Source organism: Drosophila ananassae, chromosome 3L (assembly GCF_017639315.1).
Source record: "Drosophila ananassae strain 14024-0371.13 chromosome 3L, ASM1763931v2, whole genome shotgun sequence".
NCBI lineage: Eukaryota > Metazoa > Arthropoda > Insecta > Diptera > Drosophilidae > Drosophila > Drosophila ananassae.
Window position 1 is genome coordinate 21,616,808 of NC_057929.1, and position 22,253 is coordinate 21,639,060.

At 36.7% G+C, this 22,253-nt stretch overlaps 1 protein-coding gene across 2 annotated transcripts in view; it reads right to left on the reverse strand.

The window, feature by feature from the left end:
- Nucleotides 1-5,461: 5,461 nt before the first annotated feature.
- Nucleotides 5,462-22,253, reverse strand: part of LOC6504183 (laccase-5) — a 44,601-nt gene continuing 27,809 nt past the window's right edge. The window contains exons 5-6 of one of the 2 annotated variants that reach the window (XM_032455602.2): nucleotides 7,092-7,287; nucleotides 5,462-6,102 (exon numbers count right to left, since the gene is read on the reverse strand). In XM_032455602.2, coding sequence (XP_032311493.1) covers nucleotides 5,501-6,102; nucleotides 7,092-7,287 — 798 coding nt within the window. In that variant the 3' untranslated portion in view covers nucleotides 5,462-5,500. Of the gene's footprint in view, nucleotides 6,103-6,311; nucleotides 6,946-7,091; nucleotides 7,288-22,253 lie in introns of those variants that run through there. The other variant, XM_032455603.2, reaches the window with a different exon arrangement.

A 22,253-nucleotide genomic window follows, 5' to 3' on the forward strand; every position in this document is an offset into this window, starting at 1 on the left:
CTTCGGACAACTTTGTTGTCCATTTTGTTAAATATAAAAAATTGATGCTTTTTTTATTAAGTTCTCGTCCCATTTTCAATAAATTTGATGAATCACTGTTTACACGAGAGATTTACAAAGCAAATTGACAAGTTGAGCCCACTAAACTTCACACACAAACATACATGCACAAAAGACTTTTTGAATCGTCGAACGCAAGCAAACGGTCCTAGAATGAGCAGACCAAACGAAAACAGAAAAAAGTGTTTTTCGACTGAGCGCGAGCAAAATTTGTATACGAGCAACTCAATCGGTTGCTCTCAGACTTTTTGCTCAAAGTCTCAGTGACAAACACTTATTTTGAAACCGCTCGAATCGGTTAACAGTTATTTGCAAGCTATGGTCAAGACACATCCAAGACACAAGACCATTAAAAAACACATCCGTACTGAATCGGAGATTCAGCCATTTCATTCCCTCACCTACGTTTCATATTGAGTTATTCCTTCCATCCTGGTATCTTATTCTTTTTCAAGATTGTTTTGCACTTGCGACCAAAATGGAGAAACGATTGCAGCGACTACATTTGTATTGGGCTGGGAAGGTAGCGCTATCATACTTGTGGCCCGAGTGACTACCGCATTCGTGATTTTCGTTTCCTGGTCGCTGTTTCCCTGACGAGATTTTGTTTACTGGTTCCGGGATCGGTCTTCCCATTGTTGCATATTCGTTTCTAATCTCATATCTACTTGATAAGCTTCACTTACTTTTTGTAGGGAAAGTTTCTTTTCTAGTAGCTTTCTTTTTAGGTACAAAATCTGCAACGAACGCGTACAGTTTAGGTCCTAAGGTTAGGTACAGTAAACTATCCCTAACACTGCACGGGTGGTCTCTGCCGCACCCCGTCTGTCTACTTGGGGACGGCTTGGCTCAGTCGAAAGGGGCGTGGGTATGGGCACGGCAAACTAGACCATGTACGTTACGGAAATCGTCGTAGACAGAAATGAGGAAGTTGTGAAGAAAAGCGGTAGGAGTAGGCCGATCCCTGGGTGGTGGATTCTACTGACTCCAATTAATGAAAGATTAAGTGTTGTGGTCCTTCGTCTATACCCTCCCTTCCCACTTTACCCTAAACAGTGGGGTCTACCCTTATTCAATTGCCATGCTAAGATCCAAGATGCTCTAAGTAAAGGAAAGGTCTTCAGAAAGGAAAGGTAAAAAATGTCACAGGTTTCCCATTGTATTCACATTCAATTATTACTCTTTGTGGTCTACTCACTTACCTTTACCTTAGTTTTCGCTGTTATCTTGTTACAAAAGAGAAGTTATACAATTGGGAAAATACCTGACTGATTCGAGACCGATTTGGCTTGCTCATGAATCTAAATTTAAGGTCCTATGCTTAAATTGGAATTTATAACTCAAAAATAGAGGAAAATTATACAATCTTAATTATGGTGGGAGTCGATACAATTTGGCGCAGCTATTAAGGTTTGCCGTAGAAGTGGTTGTGCATTTCATTACCGAAAGTATTTGCACACATGCTCGCAGGCAAGGTTATCGTTCTTCTGAATAAATGGCACTGATGAAGCTAAATTTTTCCTATTTAGTCACACAAAATTAATAAAAATTCGAAAACTCGCACTCTAATTGCTGACTGTTCCCTTGAGGCAAAAAAAAAAATATCTGAGCTGCAGCTGCACCAGTTATTTCTTATTAGAGCTGATCTTCCTCATCCCTTACTGCATGTTAAGGGCTCTTGCTGGGATGTGGTTACGTCATACCTTAGGCAGCCCTGTAGAAGATTGAAATTTGAGGCGTTGTTGGGTGGGTGTTGTTCTGGCAATTCACTGCTTCATATTGGTCCAATGTCCAATGTATCAGGCTGCGTCTGGACATAATCGTCGTAATAATGATTACGAATTGGTCAGGTTGGAAATTTTCACGATTTAAATATTGTGTCTCACCTTCAGAGTTTAATCCCCTACACTATCACAATCACTATATTTTCGAAATTTCGCTAGGTTGAGTTGACTTTTTTTGGGAAAAGCGTTATAACTTCACCAATTTTCATAATTTTTTGATGAAATTTGTCTCGTTTTATTCAGAATGAATGAGGCAACATTGATATGTATCAAAAATGGCCGAATTTTTGTAAGTTGTACCGAAAAACTGGCATCAAAATCCGAAAAACACGGATAAAAGTCGAAAACTTCAGTTTCAGGTGTAAAAATTTTGTCCTTTTTGTTCAACAAAATCGAAGATATAGTTTTTTTTCAAAAGCTACAACATTTAACTATTGAAAAACACCGAAAATTTTGAAATCGGTTGAAAAAAAACGCGTTCAGGAATTTTTAAGCGCAAAAAAGTCCCGAAAAAACGGTTTTTTTTTAATAAATAAAAATTGGAGGGTTCCAAAAATATAAAAAAAATATTTTTGAGTTCTCTTCGACCAGATTTACAACCTACACTATCTCGTTTCACAAGTGTTTTTTCACTGTCGCACCGTGTTATTCATGATTTTCCGGAGCTCGCGCAAAACTCGTTCGCTCATTTCCATAATAGCGATTCATGAATTTAATTTATTACAGATCATCTAAACAGTCAAAGAACAATTGATAAAGGTCAGGTTCTACCATTTCGCTGAATTTTTCTATATAATATTCCTGCTCCAATCTCGCAAGATTTTGCAACATGAACAAAAGAATAGAATTATAATTCTATCATATTATAACTATTTCAGGGTCTGAACATTGTTATCTAAAAGCTAGTCACTATATATCAAATAATACCTCATCATAGCCAAAGGTCGTGGTTTTGTGTATTCACTTTTGAAATAAAATGCTTGGGTATTTGATCCTCTCATAAATTATTAGTTTATACCCATATTTGGTTGCGCATTATAAGGATTTACTTCACTTTTGCAATAGTAGTATAGTTCTGCTTATTTTTATACCCTTGCAGAAAAGGAAGAACAAGAAATCTCAAGAACAAGAACTTTAAAACTTTAAAACTTTAAAACTTTAAAACTTTAAAACTTTAAAACTTTAAAACTTTAAAACTTTAAAACTTTAAAACTTTAAAACTTTAAAACTTTAAAACTTTAAAACTTTAAAACTTTAAAACTTTAAAACTTTAAAACTTTAAAACTTTAAAACTTTAAAACTTTAAAACTTTAAAACTTTAAAACTTTAAAACTTTAAAACTTTAAAACTTTAAAACTTTAAAACTTTAAAACTTTAAAACTTTAAAACTTTAAAACTTTAAAACTTTAAAACTTTAAAACTTTAAAACTTTAAAACTTTAAAACTTTAAAACTTTAAAACTTTAAAACTTTAAAACTTTAAAACTTTAAAACTTTAAAACTTTAAAACTTTAAAACTTTAAAACTTTAAAACTTTAAAACTTTAAAACTTTAAAACTTTAAAACTTTAAAACTTTAAAACTTTAAAACTTTAAAACTTTAAAACTTTAAAACTTTAAAACTTTAAAACTTTAAAACTTTAAAACTTTAAAACTTTAAAACTTTAAAACTTTAAAACTTTAAAACTTTAAAACTTTAAAACTTTAAAACTTTAAAACTTTAAAACTTTAAAACTTTAAAACTTTAAAACTTTAAAACTTTAAAACTTTAAAACTTTAAAACTTTAAAACTTTAAAACTTTAAAACTTTAAAACTTTAAAACTTTAAAACTTTAAAACTTTAAAACTTTAAAACTTTAAAACTTTAAAACTTTAAAACTTTAAAACTTTAAAACTTTAAAACTTTAAAACTTTAAAACTTTAAAACTTTAAAACTTTAAAACTTTAAAACTTTAAAACTTTAAAACTTTAAAACTTTAAAACTTTAAAACTTTAAAACTTTAAAACTTTAAAACTTTAAAACTTTAAAACTTTAAAACTTTAAAACTTTAAAACTTTAAAACTTTAAAACTTTAAAACTTTAAAACTTTAAAACTTTAAAACTTTAAAACTTTAAAACGATATACACTAATGCGAGACATATAGCAGCTCGTTCTCGTCGATCACCAGGATGGTATATGCATGGCGATGGAGCCCCTCAACACTGACTATGCGTAAGAATCTCATCCTAGGGCCGCGTCTACAAGATCTGCCGAGGACGCAGAAAGTGTGCGGAGATTAGGTGCCTCCGCGTTGAAGGCGAGCTGGTCACCGTTTGTTGTGATTGTGCGCATGTTCCGCTTCGTAACTTTTTCTTAGTTGCGGAGTCCGATACACTGAATGCCGGAGCGGAGGCAGTCCCACTGACCCTCGAGGAAATAGAGGTTGATGCTTGTAATGTGCTTAGAATCATCGTCGACTTCAAGGGAGCGTTTGACAACGTCGAATGGAGTGCTGCACTGCACCTTTTCGCCAACTTGGAATGCCGCGAGTTAAGCTTGTTTCAGAGATTCTTCTCAGACAGAAGAGCAAAGATCCGAATCAGTTTAGGGACTGTGAGTGTTCCAGTAATAAATGCTGCCCACAGGGATCCTTTACTGGCCCATTCATTTGGGATCTGCTGATGGATACTACGCTTTTAGCACATATTCGGATGACCAGCTTCTTTTTGTCGAAGGCAACTCCCGAGCCGTGCTGGAGGATAAAGAAGCGCAACTGATGCCCATCTTTGGGGTTCGGAAAACGGTGTCACCGTTCCCACCAGCAAGGCGGTGATTATGCTGCTGAAGGGTACCCCCTTGTGGCAGTATCGTGGTGGCTGCGGTTGATATCCAAATCGCGGGTAGAGCCTTCGGATTTAACGTCGAGTTGCGTATACATCTCGGATGCTGTGACCCATAGATCAGAAGAGGAGATAGATACTCTTCGCCTCTTATCCAGAAGTCGCTATGTAGCTAGCTATAGCTTCTAGTCTGGGGCGCTTGCACGCGCACCATCCGTGCCCGTGCAATTTATGCCTACTCGTAGGGATTACAACTAAATACTCGATATATTCGAGTGCCGTAGTTGTAATCCCTTCAGTGTGGAACACGCCATGTAAAACAAGATCGGAGAGATCCGAGACACGCCTGTCTCAGAAATCCATATTGTGTAGTATATATTTTGATATATTTCAATATATGTTTCACCGTTCCGGTCGGCTTGCGCATCTCTCACAACTGCATAGCAACTGCTCTTACAACTCACAAAGGAATTAAACGCGTTGATTGTTTTTTTTTTTAAATTGGAAAAAAATGCCTCGGTACTTCAACAACTGCAATTTATGAAAAAAAATCGATTGCTAGAGGCCATCACCTGGGATGACCCCAGAAATGTTCAATTCTTTACTTCCCATATAACAACACTAAAACTCTGCTTCATCTAAATCTGTTAAATGTTACAGATTATATATACACATGTATGTGTATCAGAAAATAATACAAAAATGTAAATAGATACAATTTTTTTAAAGTTTTTAGTGCATTTTATTATGTATGGTATCTGCTAAATTATTATTAATTTTGATACAAATGTAAAATAGTTAAATAGACAGAAGACCACATTCTAAGAAATTTGATTATTACCACAAAGATGTTGTTGTAATGGGCGGTAAATGGTTACCACAGCGGGGGAAATTGGGTGGTACTGGAGGTATATCTTTTTGAGTACCAATTTGGAATACTAAGTTCATACCGATTACAATATGATATTGAAAATGACAATGGAATAGCCAAAAACCCGGATTATCCGCACGAAAACGTAGTACAGCATATCCATTATTAGGAACCGCAACGGTATCTTTAAGTCCAGGCTTAAGATATTGCCTTTTTAACATTCCTCGTTGATCTAAATCCAGTGCATGCTTTAGATTCATTCGTTTGATATTCATATCAGGTGAACGTCCAAGACCAAGTACGTAAAAAGAAGTGCCGTGTAAATGAAATGGGTGGCTTATATTTATTTGTTGTACTTCATCCACTAATATTATCTCGACGATAGAGTTAAGAGGAATATCGATTTTATGGGTACATTGGCAATTTTCACCACAATTTGATGGACGGTTGTCTCCATTACAATAATACTCTTTAGGTATGTCATCGAACTGTGAAAGCATTGGAGATGGGGGTGATATGTAAGAAACTTCGTCGATAAGTGATACGAGATGATCCGCATCTGAAGCAACTATAAAATGAAATGTGTTTTCAATAATTTTTTCAAATATGTCTTTCAAATTTTCTGATTTTATACCAGTTTTATTATTTTTTATTCGTTTTTTTTAAGGAAATATACACAGTAATACGCATCTTGAAAAACATTATAATACACTTTTAATTTAATTAAATAGTAAAAATATTTTTAAAAAACATATAATCAAAATTTGTATAATTATTACTTAAAATTGTTGAATTAACTAGACATAATTTGTTGACTTCTAATACCAAGTTACAGGTGGAACATGGTCACCACAAGTAGGAAACCTTGGTGGCACAGGTGGTAGGTCTGTTTGTGTGCCAATGTGAAGTATAAGGTTCATGCCGATGACGATATGGAAAAGAAAGTGACAATGAAAAAGCCAATAGCCAGGATTGTCGGCTCGAAATCGTAAGACAACGTATCCATTGTTAGGTACAGCTATGGTGTCTTTAAGTGGTGGTTTTGAAAAGTCCCGATTAAGCATACCCATTCGGTCTAATTCTAAAGCATGCTTCAAGTTAATTTTTTGAATTGTCTTATCTGGAGAGCGCCCAAGTCCAACGACATAAAAAGCTGTTCCATGTAAATGAAATGGATGACTGAGATTCACCTGTTGCACTTCATCGACCAAAACCACTTCGACGATTGCTCCCAAAGGTATATCAACCATGTGTGTACACTCGCAGTTGGGTCCACAGTTAGGGGGCCGATTATCTCCATTGCAGAAATACTCGGGTGGTATATCTTCGATTTGTGATAAAGGAGGTGCGGGCGGTGATATGTACGATATTTCATCGACAAGAGATGTCAGATGATCACCACTTGGAACAACTTTAGGTATAGGAGAAAGTTGCGTTGGGATGTCAATGTAAGCGGTTGCACAGCAGATTGTTAAGTTTAAATTTTATATATAAAAAGTATTGGTTAGTCACTGATAAAGATTTTCAATCGGTCACCAAATAATTTAAAAAACATACCTAAGTATCGGTTGTATGTATTTGGTATGAATAAAGTTTTCGGCTCGTATACATAAAATCTGAATGGTAAAAAGATTTTCACATCCGGGCGTTCAACTAAAACGCTTTTATCAATTTTTTTTGCATTTTTTAAATTAGAAACGCAAATGGCATCTGGTCTTTTACGATCACAAATTGCATCTAAAGGGTTAAGAATCTGTAAAAACAAAAGTTTTGTAATAATATTATATTCAATAAAAATAATAAGACACTCTTTTTTTAATGTTTCAAAGTTTTCAGAAACTATTATACTTTTACAATATTTTCTGAAATCTTGTTTTTTTGGGATTTTATTATTAGATTTTATTTGACCTTCTGGTTTCCTGTAGTTTTTTTCTCCATTAGAAAGACATCTTGTCGAATGACATGGAAACATGCGTATATATAATATTTGAAAATCTATTTTATTATACCCTTGCAGAGGGTATTATAATTTTGGTCAAAAGTGTGCAACGCAGTGAAGGAGACATCTCCGACCCTATAAAGTATATATATTCTTGATCAGGATCACCTCCTGGGTCGATATGAGCATGTCCGTCTGTCCGTCTGTCTGTTTCTACGCAAACTAGTCTCTCAGTTTTAGAGCTATCGAGTTGAAACTTTGCACACACCCTTCTTTCCTTTGCAGGCAGTATATAAGTCGGAACGGCCGGGATCGGTCGACTATATCCTATAGCTGCCATATAACTGATTGATCGGAAATGCCATAACTTTGGTGTTTTTTTAAGTTGGAGGGTTGAGACTTTCCACACATGTTATATTTGACCAAAATATCTTGTGTACAAAATTTCATAAGGATCGACCGACTATATCCTATAGCTGTCATAGAACGATCGAAATTGGCATAACTTTGTTGTTTTTTAAGTTAGAAAGATGGGATTTGGTACAGATTCAATTTTGGGAAACAAAATCTGATTTGTCGAATTTCATAAGGATCGGCCAACTATATAGCTGTCATATAACTGATTGATCGGAAATGCTATAACTTCGTTGTTTTTCAAGTTAGAAGCATGGGAGTTTCAATGGATTCCTCTTTTGGCAAAATAATTCGATATGCCAAATTTCATAAGGATCGGCCGACTATATACGATCCGCTATATATCTAATAATATAAGATGCGTGGCGCCACCTAGCGGACTGCGACTCAACTGCAAGGGTATATCAACTTCGGCTCCGCCCGAAGTTAGCTTTCCTTTCTTGTTATACCCTTGCAGAGGGTATTATAATTTTGGTCAAAAGTGTGCAACGCAGTGAAGGAGACATCTCCGACCCTATAAAGTATATATATTCTTGATCAGGATCACCTCCTGAGTCGATATGAGCATGTCCGTCTGTCCGTCTGTCCGTCTGTCCGTTTCTACGCAAACTAGTCTCTCAGTTTTAAAGCTATCGAGTTGAAACTTTGCACACACCCTTCTTTCCTTTGCAGGCAGTATATAAGTTAACACAATCACCCTGCGGCAAATTTATTTAATATATTTTCTCATATAGTCGTAAGACCCGATCTTGGGAAGTAGTGTAAGACAAGCTTTATTTGGGTAGTTGTAAGAAGAGCTTTAGAGATAAGAATATTTCGGTACTATGTTTTCGTCAGTAGATTTAACATTAGAGATAAGAACATTTCTGTACCTAGTCAGTCGATTTTTGTAGATCAAATGCGCCGGTCATCACCACGCAAGACTCATATTAAAACTCAACCCACAAAACCACGTGGATAGATATTACCTAATAAATCGTTCACGCTAAACAGCGGAGCGGACAAAGAAAACTAATTAACTAAGACAAACCAAAACTTATTAATTATTATTAAATAATAAATCGTTCACGCTAAACAGCGGAGCGAATAAATAAAGTTATTTACTAAAATAAATCAAAGGCTTCTTAATTTATAAGTCGGAACGGCCGGGATCGGTCGACTATATCCTATAGCTGCCATATAACTGATTGATCGGAAATGCCATAACTTTGGTGTTTTTTAAGTTAGAGGGTTGGGACTTTCCACACATGTTATATTTGACCAAAAAATCTTGTGTGCAAAATTTCATAAGGATCGGCCGACTATATCCTATAGCTGTCATAGAACGATCGAAATTGGCATAACATTGGTGTTTTTTAAGTTAGAAAGATGGGATTTGGTACAGATTACTCTTTTGGCAAAATAATTCGATATGCCAAATTTCATAAGGATCGGCCAACTATATACGATCCGCTACATATCTAATAATATAAGATGCGTGGCGCCACCTAGCGGACTGCGACTGAACTGCAAGGGTATATAAACTTCGGCTCCGCTCGAAGTTAGCTTTCCTTTCTTGTTTTTATTTTAATTATACTTTAATGAGGTATATAAAATATTTTAACTTATTTAAAATGGTGTAAATTAAAATTTAAGGTTGGAGGTTTCTATTCGTGCTTCCGTGCTTTTGTTTAATGGACCAACATGCAAGCCTATAAACTATCAAGGAATCGCGCGTAGATTGGGTTTCTAAAAATAGACAACGATTTTTTTTCAAAATGTCGTCCTACGGATTTTTTGCAAAAAATGACCAAAGAGTTTTTTTCAAAATGTCTTCCTAGGGATTTTTTGCAAAAAATTACCAAAGAGTTCTTTTAGGAGTTCTTTGCAAAAAATATCTTACACCTTTCCTAGGATTTCTTTGCAGGAATTCCTGGGGAAATTAACTAACCAGTTAGGGAGAAAATTCCCCAGGTCACCGATGCATAGGACATCCCATATAAAAATTCCTTAACGAATTTCATATTCCAGCACTGGGAAATTCCTCATGTATGGTGAGCAGGTAATGGAGAGTTCCACAAGGAACTCCTCAACACTGGTACTGTAGGGAAGCTTCACCGGTGGCTCCACTTATCACTGTGGACGGAAGTCCACGAGGTGACGACCTGCATGCCTAGGCGTGCGCGAGGAAACTCCATATATAGCCGAAGAATTAAAAATTGTCTGTAGGCAACCGATCTAAATGAATGATATACCAATCGAAAGGTATTGTTTCAATTAGATAATTTTTGTCGAAACATATTCCAAAAGTTATTTGGTTTGGGAGAAATTAGGGTGAAAGTAAAAAAATTTTTAATCACTAAAGTGGGGCTGGTGGACACATTTTAGTCCCCAGATAGTATTTTTATATATTCGCATATTATATACACATATTATATAATATTTTTATATATTCGCATTCTAGAGCTAAATACGCGTCGATTGGTACCTCAATCGCCCCGATCCGACATTTCATTCAGAAGTTATTCGAAAAATTCGATTTCTTCTTCTTCTTCAAAATGAAGCCGGTTGTCGGTTTGTCTGTTTGCACTATTTTTTTCTTAAAAATCCTGAAAAAAATTGGAAAATGTTTGTTACTATCATATGAGCAACTATTGTTCTACAACTTTTTGAAATACCTTAATATTTCGTCAAAAAATTAAAAAAACTTTGTTAATGAAAAAATTCATAACTTTATAATTAAGAAAGATATTAAAAAGAGCTTTACACCGTTGAAATGGTTTTTTAAATATCAATTTCACTTTTTTTGAGACCAAACGTCTATATAGTACACAAAAAAAAATACACATTTAATAGTACACATATAGTACACAAAAAAAAATACATTTTAAGAAAAAAAATTATTTTTCAAAATTTGGTCGACTGATCCTTTTTATATTGTACGTGGAGATAGCTTTTGAGATGACGCAACTTTTGATATATCGCTCATATCTGGCAAAATCCGTTAACTCAAGATATAGTCCTGTAAGTGCAGCTACCCATTTTGTACAGCCTCCTGTGAAGCTTGCATTTACTTATACATGTGTGTGCATTTGATTGGCAACTTTGCTTTTTGGAGTCTGCATATATTTGGTCAATACCCTAAAAAAAATGGAGTATATCTTTTCAGATTTTAGTTTATATATTTAAAAATAAAATCCAAATAAAAAAGGGCTTAAAAAGTAAAACGTTAACATTGACTCAAGTTGGACTCGAACCCAGGCCCTTCGTGTTAAGAACCACGACGCTCTCCACTCGACCAACCTCGAACTTTGCTGCTTGATGGCAAATTTTGATGTAATTCTGCTTTGTGTTTCAGTATCTCATGTCTTAATGAGAAGACTTACAAATGCACAATTTTACGAGTAGAAAGCTTTATATGCATATGCCCCCACTGAGCATATAATGCATATAAATAAAACTCTGCTTTACTTAAATTACAGCCACCACCGTTTTGGGCCAAATCATTGATTAAAAGCTAAAAAAAAACCAGGCAAACCAACTCCGCCAATACTTTTCTAATATTTATTATTTTATATCGCACACCCAAAATAAATTGTTACATTCAACAATTGGTTTAACTAGAAAAACTGGAAAAACGTAATTTCCAGTTTTTTTTTAATTTTTTATCTTTGCGCATTTATTTTAGATATAATACATGTTTATTATATGATTGATCGGAAATGCCATAACTTTGTTTTGTTTTATAAGTTAGAAGGATGGGACTTTTGCATTTACTGCAAAGTACAGATTGCATTTTGGGAAATCTTCCGATTTGCAAAATTTTATTACGATAATTGGCTTAACTTTGTTTTTTTTGAAGCTAGAATTATGGGACTGTCTACGGTTTCAGTTTTGGGCAATCTAATCCTATGTTCATAAGAATCGGCCAACTATATCCTATACCTGCCATATAACTGAACGATCGGAAATGGCACAACCTTTCTATTTTTAAAGATGCTTGGGGCTGTTTTCAATATTTTTATTAGAAATTTTGTTGATGGTGAAATTCTCATAAGGATCGGACAACTATATAGGATCCGATATATATAATAATAATATAAGCTTCTGCTTAACTGCAAGGGTATATCAACTTCGGCTCCGCTTGAAGTTAGCTTTCCTTTCTTGTTTTTATACCCTTGCAGAGCGTATTACAATTTTGGTCAAAAGTGTGCAACGCAGTGAAGGAGACATCTCCGACCCTATAAAGTATATATATTCTTGATCAGGATCACCTCCTGAGTCGATATGAGCCTGTCCGTCTGTCCGTCTGTCGGTTTCTACGCAACCTAGTCTCTCAGTTTTGGAGCTATCGAGTTGAAACTTTGCACACATCCTTCTTTTCCTTGCAGGTAGTATATAAGTCGGAACGGCCGGGATCGGACGACTATATTCTATAGCTGCCATATAACTGATTGATCGGAAATGCCATAACTTTGGTGTTTTTTAAGTTAGGGGGTTGGGACACGTGTTATATTTGACCAAAATATCTTATGTACAAAATTTCATAAGGATCGGCCGACTATATCCTATAGCTGTCATAGAACGATCGGAATTGGCATAACTTTGATGTTTTTTAAGTTAGAAAGATGGGACTTGGTACAGATTCCTCTTTGGGCAAAATAATTCGATATGCCAAATTTCATAAGGATCGGCCGACTATATACGATCCGCTATATATCTAATAATAAAAGATGCGTGGCGCCACCTAGCGGACTGAGACTCAACTGCAAGGGTATATCAACTTCGGCTCCGCCCGAAGTTAGCTTTCCTTTCTTGTTTTTTTATAATTTATTATATAGTGGAACTCTCTTAAGGATAGGCCTCTCATCTGTTAATTTGTTAAAATAATTTGGTTTCCCACAACTACGAAACAATTTTGGATTTTAAATAAATTTTTGGGCAAATTTTTAATTAAAATTTTTAAACTAACCAAATTCCAAAACCTTTGTAAATTAAAAATACGTATAACTTCAGAACCACTGAAGCTATCGAAAAATTCTTTACGTCTTTGGAAAGGTTTTTAATTATTCCACCTTCTTGAATGTCAAAATCTATAGAGTTAAAAAAAAAGAGTTTTGATGTTTATCCTTACAATTAAATTATTGCTAACTGTGTAAATCGCCTGTCCAGAGGTTACTTCCATATATGTATATATATTCTATATGTTATGCGTTCTATTTTAAATAACTGAAGATCAATATGTACAAAAAAACAACTGATATCATATAAAAAAAACCTCTTGACGAGGTAAAGTACCGGTGACGAACATGCATGCGAAACCCAAAATATCTGATATCAATTTTAGTGACGAAAATATGCTATATAGGTGTACAAAATTGCATATAAAAAATATTCTTGTTCGGCACGTGCAAGAAAAACAAAAAAAAATCAGTCACGTGGCGAACAAGAATATTATTTATATGCAATTTTGTACACCTATATAGCATATTTTCGTCACTAAAATTGAAATCAGATATTTTGGGTTTCGCATGCAGGTTCGTCACCGGTACTTTACCTCGTCAAGAGGTTTTTTTATATGATAAGACAATATCTTGAGCTAACGAGTTTTGTCAGATATAAGCGATATATCAAAAGTTGGGTCATCTCAAGGGCTATCTCCACGTGCAATATAAAAAAGATCAAATGAGTAAATAAAAAAAAAAAAATGTTTTTCCTGGAAAAAAAAAAATTTACTTTCAGTGTATTTTTTGGTCTACTTTTAAGACATTTGTTCTTAAAGAAAGTGAAATAGATATTTAAAACCCCTTTTCAACGGTGTAAAGCACGTTTTAATATCTTTTTCAGGAATGCCAAGATTAAAATAATGCAAACAGACAACCAAACAAACAGAGGGACAAAACTGCCTTCATTTGGAAAGCCCCCTAAAAATCGAAATTCTTGAATAACTTCTGAGATGACGAAATGTCGGATCGGGTCTTTAGGAGTAGATTGCAAATGTATAAAAATTCACCAGCCCCAATTTAGTGATTCAAAATTTTTTTTTTTACTTTCACCCTAATTTTTTGCAAACCAAATGACTTTTGGAAAATGTATGGACAAAAATGATCTAATTAAAACACTACCTTTCGATTGGTATATAATTTACTCTAATTTATGTATAGTACTAATTTACTATACATAGCCGAAGTTAAAAATTAAACATTTTGGATGCCTTCAGAAAATAGACACCTCGTCACCTCGTGGACTGCAGTCCACAGTGATTTTAATGTTGTGCATTCGAATGTCGTTTTTTGTTTTTTTAGTATTTTTAGTAAAAATATTTTTAGTATTTAGTTTTTGACATGCATATGTACCAAAAAAAATTTTAAAAAGGCAGTTATACAGCGTATCTTTGATATAATCATTCAAAGTTGATATATAAAGTTAAAACAAGAAAGAAAAGCTAACTTCGGGCGGAGCCGAAGTAGATATACCCTTGCAGTTAAGTAGCAGTTTATATTATTATATATATCGGATCATATACAGTTGCCCGATCCTTATGTGAATTTCACTTTGATATAAATTTGCTAATTAATGTGTCGAAAACAGCCCCAAAAATCTTTAAAAATAGCTAGGTTGTGCCATTTCCGATCGTTTAGTTATTTGGCAGCTATAGGATATAGCCGGCAGATCCCTGTGAAATTTGGCAAATCGGATTACTTTGCCCAAAATGAAACCCGTATAAAGTCAATGCCAATTCCGATCGTTCAGTTATATGACAGCTATAGGGTATAGTCGACCGATCCCGGCCGTTCCGACTTATATACCAAGAGACCGTTCCGACTACCTGCAAGGAAAAGAGTGATGTGTGCAAAGTTTCAACTCGATAGCTTTAAAACTGAGAGACTAGCTTGCGTAGAAACCGACAGACAGGTGGACAGACAGACAGGCGGACAGACAGACAGACGGACATGCTCATATCGACTCAGGAGGTGATCCTGATCAAGAATATATAATATAATAAGAATAAGAAGGGTATAATAAGTATCCCAATCGTTCAATCAATGATCTGTTTGCCCGGCTTCTGTTTGCCTCGGTTTGCCTGAAAAATACTAGACAGCATACACCTTTACAAACCTTTTAACGGTAGCTTAATGCACCACCAAAAATTTCTGAAGTAATTTTTAATTTTTACTTTATTATAGCACGGTTACATATAACAGATTCCGATTAATAATCGGTGCCGAAAATATCTCCGGTATGTGTAATCCCACAAGATATCCCACACATAATGCAATGAGATAGAGATCAATTTCCCAAAATCAAAAGTTCATACAGCGATAATGAACACTCATTTAATTCGGGAATTAAAAAAATCTAGTGTAACTGAAAGTTTTTATTAATGCGAATTTCCCACTAAAACTCTGCCCGTAGGGAAAATGTTTTGAAGAGTTGAGTTCAACATGCGCTCAAAAATTGATAACCGATGTCCTATCTCACTGCGCCACAAAATTGAGGCGTACACAAGTCGTAGTTATTCATAAAGCTGCCGCAAGCATAACAAATGCAGTACTAATCAGACCACTTGTAGGCTCAGATGAACATATGCAGCTAATTAGCACTTCTTACATTAATCACAGTGGGATATTTAAGAAAACATCGACTGTACCAAAAATTGCAAATCAATATTACTGAAACACCGAACTCCTATATCTACCCCTTTTAAACGAAGTTAGCCTGCGTAACCTGCAAACTATTGGAGATATTGAAGGACTTGATACCCATAGGTCCACCGTCATCTGCGGTACAACCACCTACTGTGGAGATGCTGTGGAGATGATTTGCTATGTGGTTCCATGTCCGCCGCCGAAATTACAAGAACTGGAAAAAACTGCGGGCAGAAGTACTCCGAAAGTCTGAGGACAAATTACACTGTGCGACAAAACAAAAAAAAACGAAATACACTTGGAAAACGAGATAGTGTAGGTTGTTAATCTGGTCGAAGAGAACTCAAAAATATTTTTTTTATATTTTTGGAACCGATTGCAGTCGTCGCATGCAGACGTGTTTTTTATTGTGCTCCGGGAAAAAAAAATTCAATAAAATCATAAAAGTGCAGTGACTGCTCTAAGAAATCTACAATAACGCGAAAAGACGCTTTTTGCGATGAAATCGCTAATGTTTATATTGATTAATTAATTAATTAATTAATATAAAACACAACACTTAAAACTCAAACTAAATCAACCTCGACTGCAATGAGTTCAAACGACGTTCGCACACAACGTCAACGTGAGCTAGACGAGAGACGGCTCTCAGTACAAAGAAACAACGCGTACTTCTCTTTTAAAGCAACCGAAAACCATGCAAGCTCCGATCAAGCTCGGTCAATTACCCCCAACTTGACCGAATTCTTAAACGTAGAGAGCGAGAGAGCGCGTTCCTGCTCCCCCTCGATACCATCGATGTCTCTGCAGCCAAAGAGTGCAGTAACTAGCACCTCAATTTCTTTGACAACGTCAACAGTAACAACAACAACAACCGCAACTGCATCGACAGCGCGTTTAACGACGTCATCAGCTAGCAGCGCAAATAGTAATACGTCCGCGCTGCCCGAAAACCAAAACAAAAACAAAAACAATGACTATATTAAGCCGGCTGTGCAGACTGGCATGGATCGCTACATCCAAATCAAAAGGAAGCTGAGCCCCCTGAATTCCAAACGCAAAATAACCCGTGGCAATGCTAGCCTAGTAGCAAAAGAAACGCCCATTAACTCAAACCGATTTAAAATCTTGGCAGACGCCGATGAGGTTGAGGCGGTCGAATCAACTGAAGTTGGGAAAAGGAAGCCAAAACCTCCGCCTATCTATATACGCGAAAAAAGTTCCAATGTTCTTGTCAACAAAATTATTGAGCTTATTGGTAAGGATAACTTCCACATAATACCCCTTGTAAAGGGCAACATTCAAGAAACAAAAGTTCAAATGAAGTCTGAAGATAACTATAGAGTATTATCAAAATATCTTACCGAGAATAAAAAGAACTTTTACACGTACCAGCTAAAAAGCAGCAAGGGCCTGCAAGTCGTACTTAAGGGCATAGAGCCCGAAGTAACGCCTGCAGAGATAAAAAAGGCGCTACAGGAGAAGGGTTTTAGCGCCAAGACAGTCTTTAATATCCTTAACAGGGATAGAAAGCCGCAGCCACTCTTTAAGGTTGAGCTTGAACCAGAAACCAAGCTCCTGAAGAAATACGAAGTGCACCCAATATACAATCTTCAGTACCTGCTGCACCGCAGAATTACAGTTGAGGAACCGCACAAACGCAATGGCCCGGTACAATGTGCGAACTGCCAGGAATATGGCCATACAAGGTCATACTGTAAACTGCGCCCGGTGTGTGTAGTTTGCGGAGAGCTTCATGACTCCGCACACTGCCCAGCGAGCAAAGATGACAGCAACTCGAAAAAGTGCGGCAACTGCGGTGGCAATCACACTGCTAATTATAGAGGATGCCCAGTCTATAAGGAGCTGAAAAGTCGCATCCACCAGAAAGGAATAGCTGCCCGCACCCAAAATGGACAGTTCACGGCGTCCAGATCAAACCCTGAAGTCTTCTTCTCGACTGCAGCCAGATCCTCACTAGGACCCATTAACGTTGACAAAAATGTGACATACGCAAGCGCCTTAAAATCAGGACCGGCGACACCTGCCTCAAGAAGCTCATTTCTGCAATCAGCATATCAAGAACCGAACACGGCTCAGCAACATCAACCAACAGAGCAGCCAAAAAGCAACTTTGAAGCTATGATATGCAGCCTACAACAAAGCCTGACGGAATTTATGTCGTTTATGCGCACAACTATGCAAGATTTAATGCGAAACCAAAATCTATTGATTCAAATGCTGGTTTCACAACAATCCAAATAATGACTTTCCTACGGATATCTACGTGGAACGCTAACGGCGTTTCGCAACATAAACTTGAGTTAGCTCAATTCCTACTCGACAATCACATCGATGTAATGCTGCTTTCGGAAACACACCTCACAAACAAATACAATTTTCAACTACGAGGATATTCATTCTACGGAACAAATCATCCAGATGGTAAAGCACATGGTGGGACTGGAATTCTAATCAGAAGCCGCATAAAGCACCATTATCAAAACAAATTTGCTAAAAACTACCTACAGGCCACATCTATAAATATACAACTAAATACTGGCAACCAACTTACACTAGCCGCCGTATACTGCCCCCCTCGCTTCAATATAGCTGAAGATGAGTTTATGCAGTTTTTCAACACACTTGGAGACCACTTCATAGCAGCAGGAGACTACAATGCCAAGCACACACACTGGGGATCCCGTCTCGTGACTCCAAAAGGGAAGCAGCTCTATAATGCAATTATCAAAGCCAAGAACAAGCTCGACTATGTTTCTTCTGGCACACCAACATACTGGCCGGCAGACCCAAGGAAACTACCAGATTTAATAGACTTTGCGATTACCAAAAACATCCCTAAAAATCTGATAAGCGCCAATTGCCTATCGGATCTTTCATCTGATCACTCGCCTGTCCTGTTTATTCTACTGCGACATCCAGGAACATTGGAACAACCATTAAAATTGACCTCACAGAAAACCAATTGGGTTAAGTACAGAAAATATATCAGCTCACACATTGAGCTAAGTCCTCATCTCCACGATGAAGCCAACGTAGACAGCTTTGTTAATTCACTTGAGTCTGTACTCGTCTCTGCAGCTCGAGCCTCAACATCGCAAACTATAAATACACAAAGCAATAAAAAGACAAATCTACAAATCGAACAGCTCGTCCTCGAAAAGCGGCGTTCACGTCGCGAGTGGCAATTCCACAGATCGCCATCTACTAAGCAAAGCTTTAGACATGCCTCACGTCAACTTACTAAAGCCCTACAGCAAGAAGAAGCTTATGTCCACCGCCGCTATATAGAGCAATTGTCAACTTCTAGTACAAAACACTCACTATGGAGAGCTCACCCAACTCTAAGCTCACCGAAAGAAACAGTGATGCCTATTAGAAATCCCACAGGCGGCTGGGCGCGCAGCGATGCAGACAGAGCCAGCACGTTTGCCAATCACCTTAAAAATATCTTCCAACCAAATCCGGCCACTAGTGCCTTTACTCTGCCGACTTTACCATATGAGCCTCAGCTTCAACATGAACCAATCGAGTTTCGCCCAAACGAAATCGCTAATATCATCAAAAACCAACTAAATCCGAAAAAATCACCAGGCTGCGACCTCATAACTCCCAAAATGATCATTGAGCTTCCATATTGCGCCGTCTGCACTATCACCCAGCTCTTCAATGCCATCGCAAAACTTGGCCACTTTCCAGCGAGATGGAAAAAGTCAATTATAATAATGATAGCAAAGCCGGGAAAAGACCACACAATTCCCACGTCGTATAGACCTATAAGCCTACTTTCATGCTTATCTAAACTCTTTGAGAAATGCATTCTGACTCGAATAAACACATACCTAAGGATCCAGGAAGGAATCCCGTCACATCAGTTTGGGTTTCGTGAAAAGCACGGTACAATTGAGCAGGTCAACCGGATAACAGCAGAAATTCGGAATGCATTCGAAAAACGCGAGTACTGTACCGCAATATTTCTAGATGTCTCTCAAGCATTTGATAGGGTCTGGCTAGAAGGTCTAATGTACAAAATCAAGACAATGCTCCCTTGTAATACCCACAAGCTTTTAGAGTCTTACCTCTACGACAGAAAATTTGCTGTGAGGTGCAACACTGATATATCTGACGAATTCACTGTTGGAGCTGGAGTTCCTCAAGGAAGCGTACTCGGACCAACATTATATGTTCTCTACACAGCAGACATCCCGACAAGCACACGATTAACAACATCTACGTTTGCTGATGATACAGCTATTCTTAGCCGCTCAAAATGCCCGATGCAAGCAACTGCGCAGCTAGCTCTTCATCTGGTGGATGTTGAAAAATGGCTATCAGACTGGCGAATTAAAGTAAACGAACAAAAATGCAAGCACGTTACGTTCACCTTGAATAGGCAAAACTGCCCGCCCCTTACGCTAAACAACACCCTACTCCCGCAAGCAAACGAGGTAACATATCTAGGAGTACACCTCGATAGAAGACTCACATGGCGTCGGCACATAGAAGCTAAAAGAACCCACCTAAAGCTAAAAGCCAGCAGCCTTCATTGGCTTATCAACGCTCGGTCTCCCCTTTGCCTTGAATATAAAGTCCTGCTGTATAACTCGGTACTTAAACCTATATGGATGTACGGCTCCCAGTTATGGGGGAATGCCAGCAATAGCAATATTGACATAGTCCAGCGAGCTCAGTCGAAGATCTTGAGAACAATCACCGGGGCACCTTGGTACGTTCGCAACGAAAACATACATCGCGACTTAAACATTCTTCCAGTCAAAGATGTGATCGCAGAACAGAAGGAAAAGTACTTTAGCAAGCTATTGTCGCACCCTAACCACCTGGCGAGAGGTCTAACAAGGTTGAGTAACCAATCACGACTTCGTCGGAATGACCTACCCACCCAGCGACCGTCTTGAGGAACGTGCAACCAGAATGCAGTCTTAGTCTACTGTTAGTTAAATGTTAATGTTAAGATTTGAAAACTTATTGTTAGTCTCAAAATTAAGAGAAGATCCAATAAATAAAAGCAAAGTTTAATAAAAAAAAAAAAAATATTTTTGGAACCCTCCAATTTTTATTTATTTAAAAAAACCCGTTTTTCGGGACTTTTTTGCGCTTAAAAATTCCTAAACGCGTTTTTTTCAACCGATTTCAACATTTTTGCTGTTTTTCAATAGTTAAATTTTGTAGCTTTTGAAAAAAAAATATAAATAAATATAAATAAATAAAAATTGGAGGGTTCCAAAAATATAAAAAAATATTTATGAGTTCTCTTCGACCAGATTAACAACCTACACTATCTCGTTTCACAAGTGTTTTTTCACTGTCGCACCGTGTTATTGGCCCGGTGCTTTCACTAAGCGGAAATTTACCTAGGGAAATCCGAACCGATTCGGGCTATAGCTTATTACTTGGCTTACAAGGCCAAAATTGACTAAATTGAACTCTGTTTCTGGCCTCTGACAAATGACAGCCTAAAAGTGTGACGTCAAGACCATGGAACAATGGAGTGTTTAATTTGAATTCATTAATTGTATTCAATTTCTAAACAGAGCTCACCCAGCCCAAACGGGTACTTTACAATTTAGTAATAAACTAAATAGCTTTTATTTAATTTGGCTCAGTTTGACGTTCGATTTTTTTAGCTTTGAGTTTTTAAATCGATTGGCCGAATCTATAGTTTCTTAAATTTATTATTATTTTTTTTATTATCTGGACTTAGCCCAAACTAAAGGTGAAAATGACATTCTTTTATGAACAAAATTGCAAATTTTATTAAGAAGTATAATATTCATTTTTCATGTTAATAATATTTTCTTTTCTCTTTTCTTTAAAAAGCGATTACAATAGGAGTTCAGATAAACCGCAAAAACAAATTTGTGAATAACATTACCTTTCCGTTTTAGAGAATTATCAATATTTATGTACATCGACATTAACCTGTTTGTACCTTTTTTAATTTCCATTTCACTTCATTGACTTTTATGTATGAATCGCGTTTTTACTTACTCATATATGTACGTGTGTGTATGTATGTATGTATATATTACAAGGTATGCTACCAGGTCTATGCATATGAAACTGCGTTTTAGTTCATTGTTAATTGTGGGTAACAAAAGCGATCGATAAATTTTTGGTAACAATTTTAGTAGCATCTTTTGATATCTGGAAACACTGCTCAAACGTTATTTGCAAATTTTTTTCCAATACCAATTTCTAATATTGAAAATGTTGAGTTTTATACCCACAAACCACGATTCGCGGACATCGTTGCAATTCTCTTGGAACGGTACAAAAGGAAGTTGTTGTTTGCATTGCGTTGTCACTGTATTTTCAAAACCCCAAACGATAAAAATCGTATGTTATCCCAGGTCAGCCGGCCCAATCCCAATCTTGCCCAAACCATTTCGGCCGCAAAGCCTATATAGCTGTGCGTTTTCTGGGATCAGGCCGGAATCGTTTGGTATGAGCTCCAAAAACCGCGTGAAACCATGGCGAACGCTACCAGCAACAATTCAGCAAAGATTCTCTGCTCCAAAAACGCCTAGGATACGCAAAAAAGGCATTCTTCTGGACGACAACGCGCCATCACACCGGGCAAGAGGCTCCAAGGAATTGGTAGCCACGTTTAACTGGGAGTCCTTACCCCATGCGGCTTATTCACCTGATTTGGCTCCATCAAATTACCATTTGTTCGCCAGTTTGGGACATGGATTA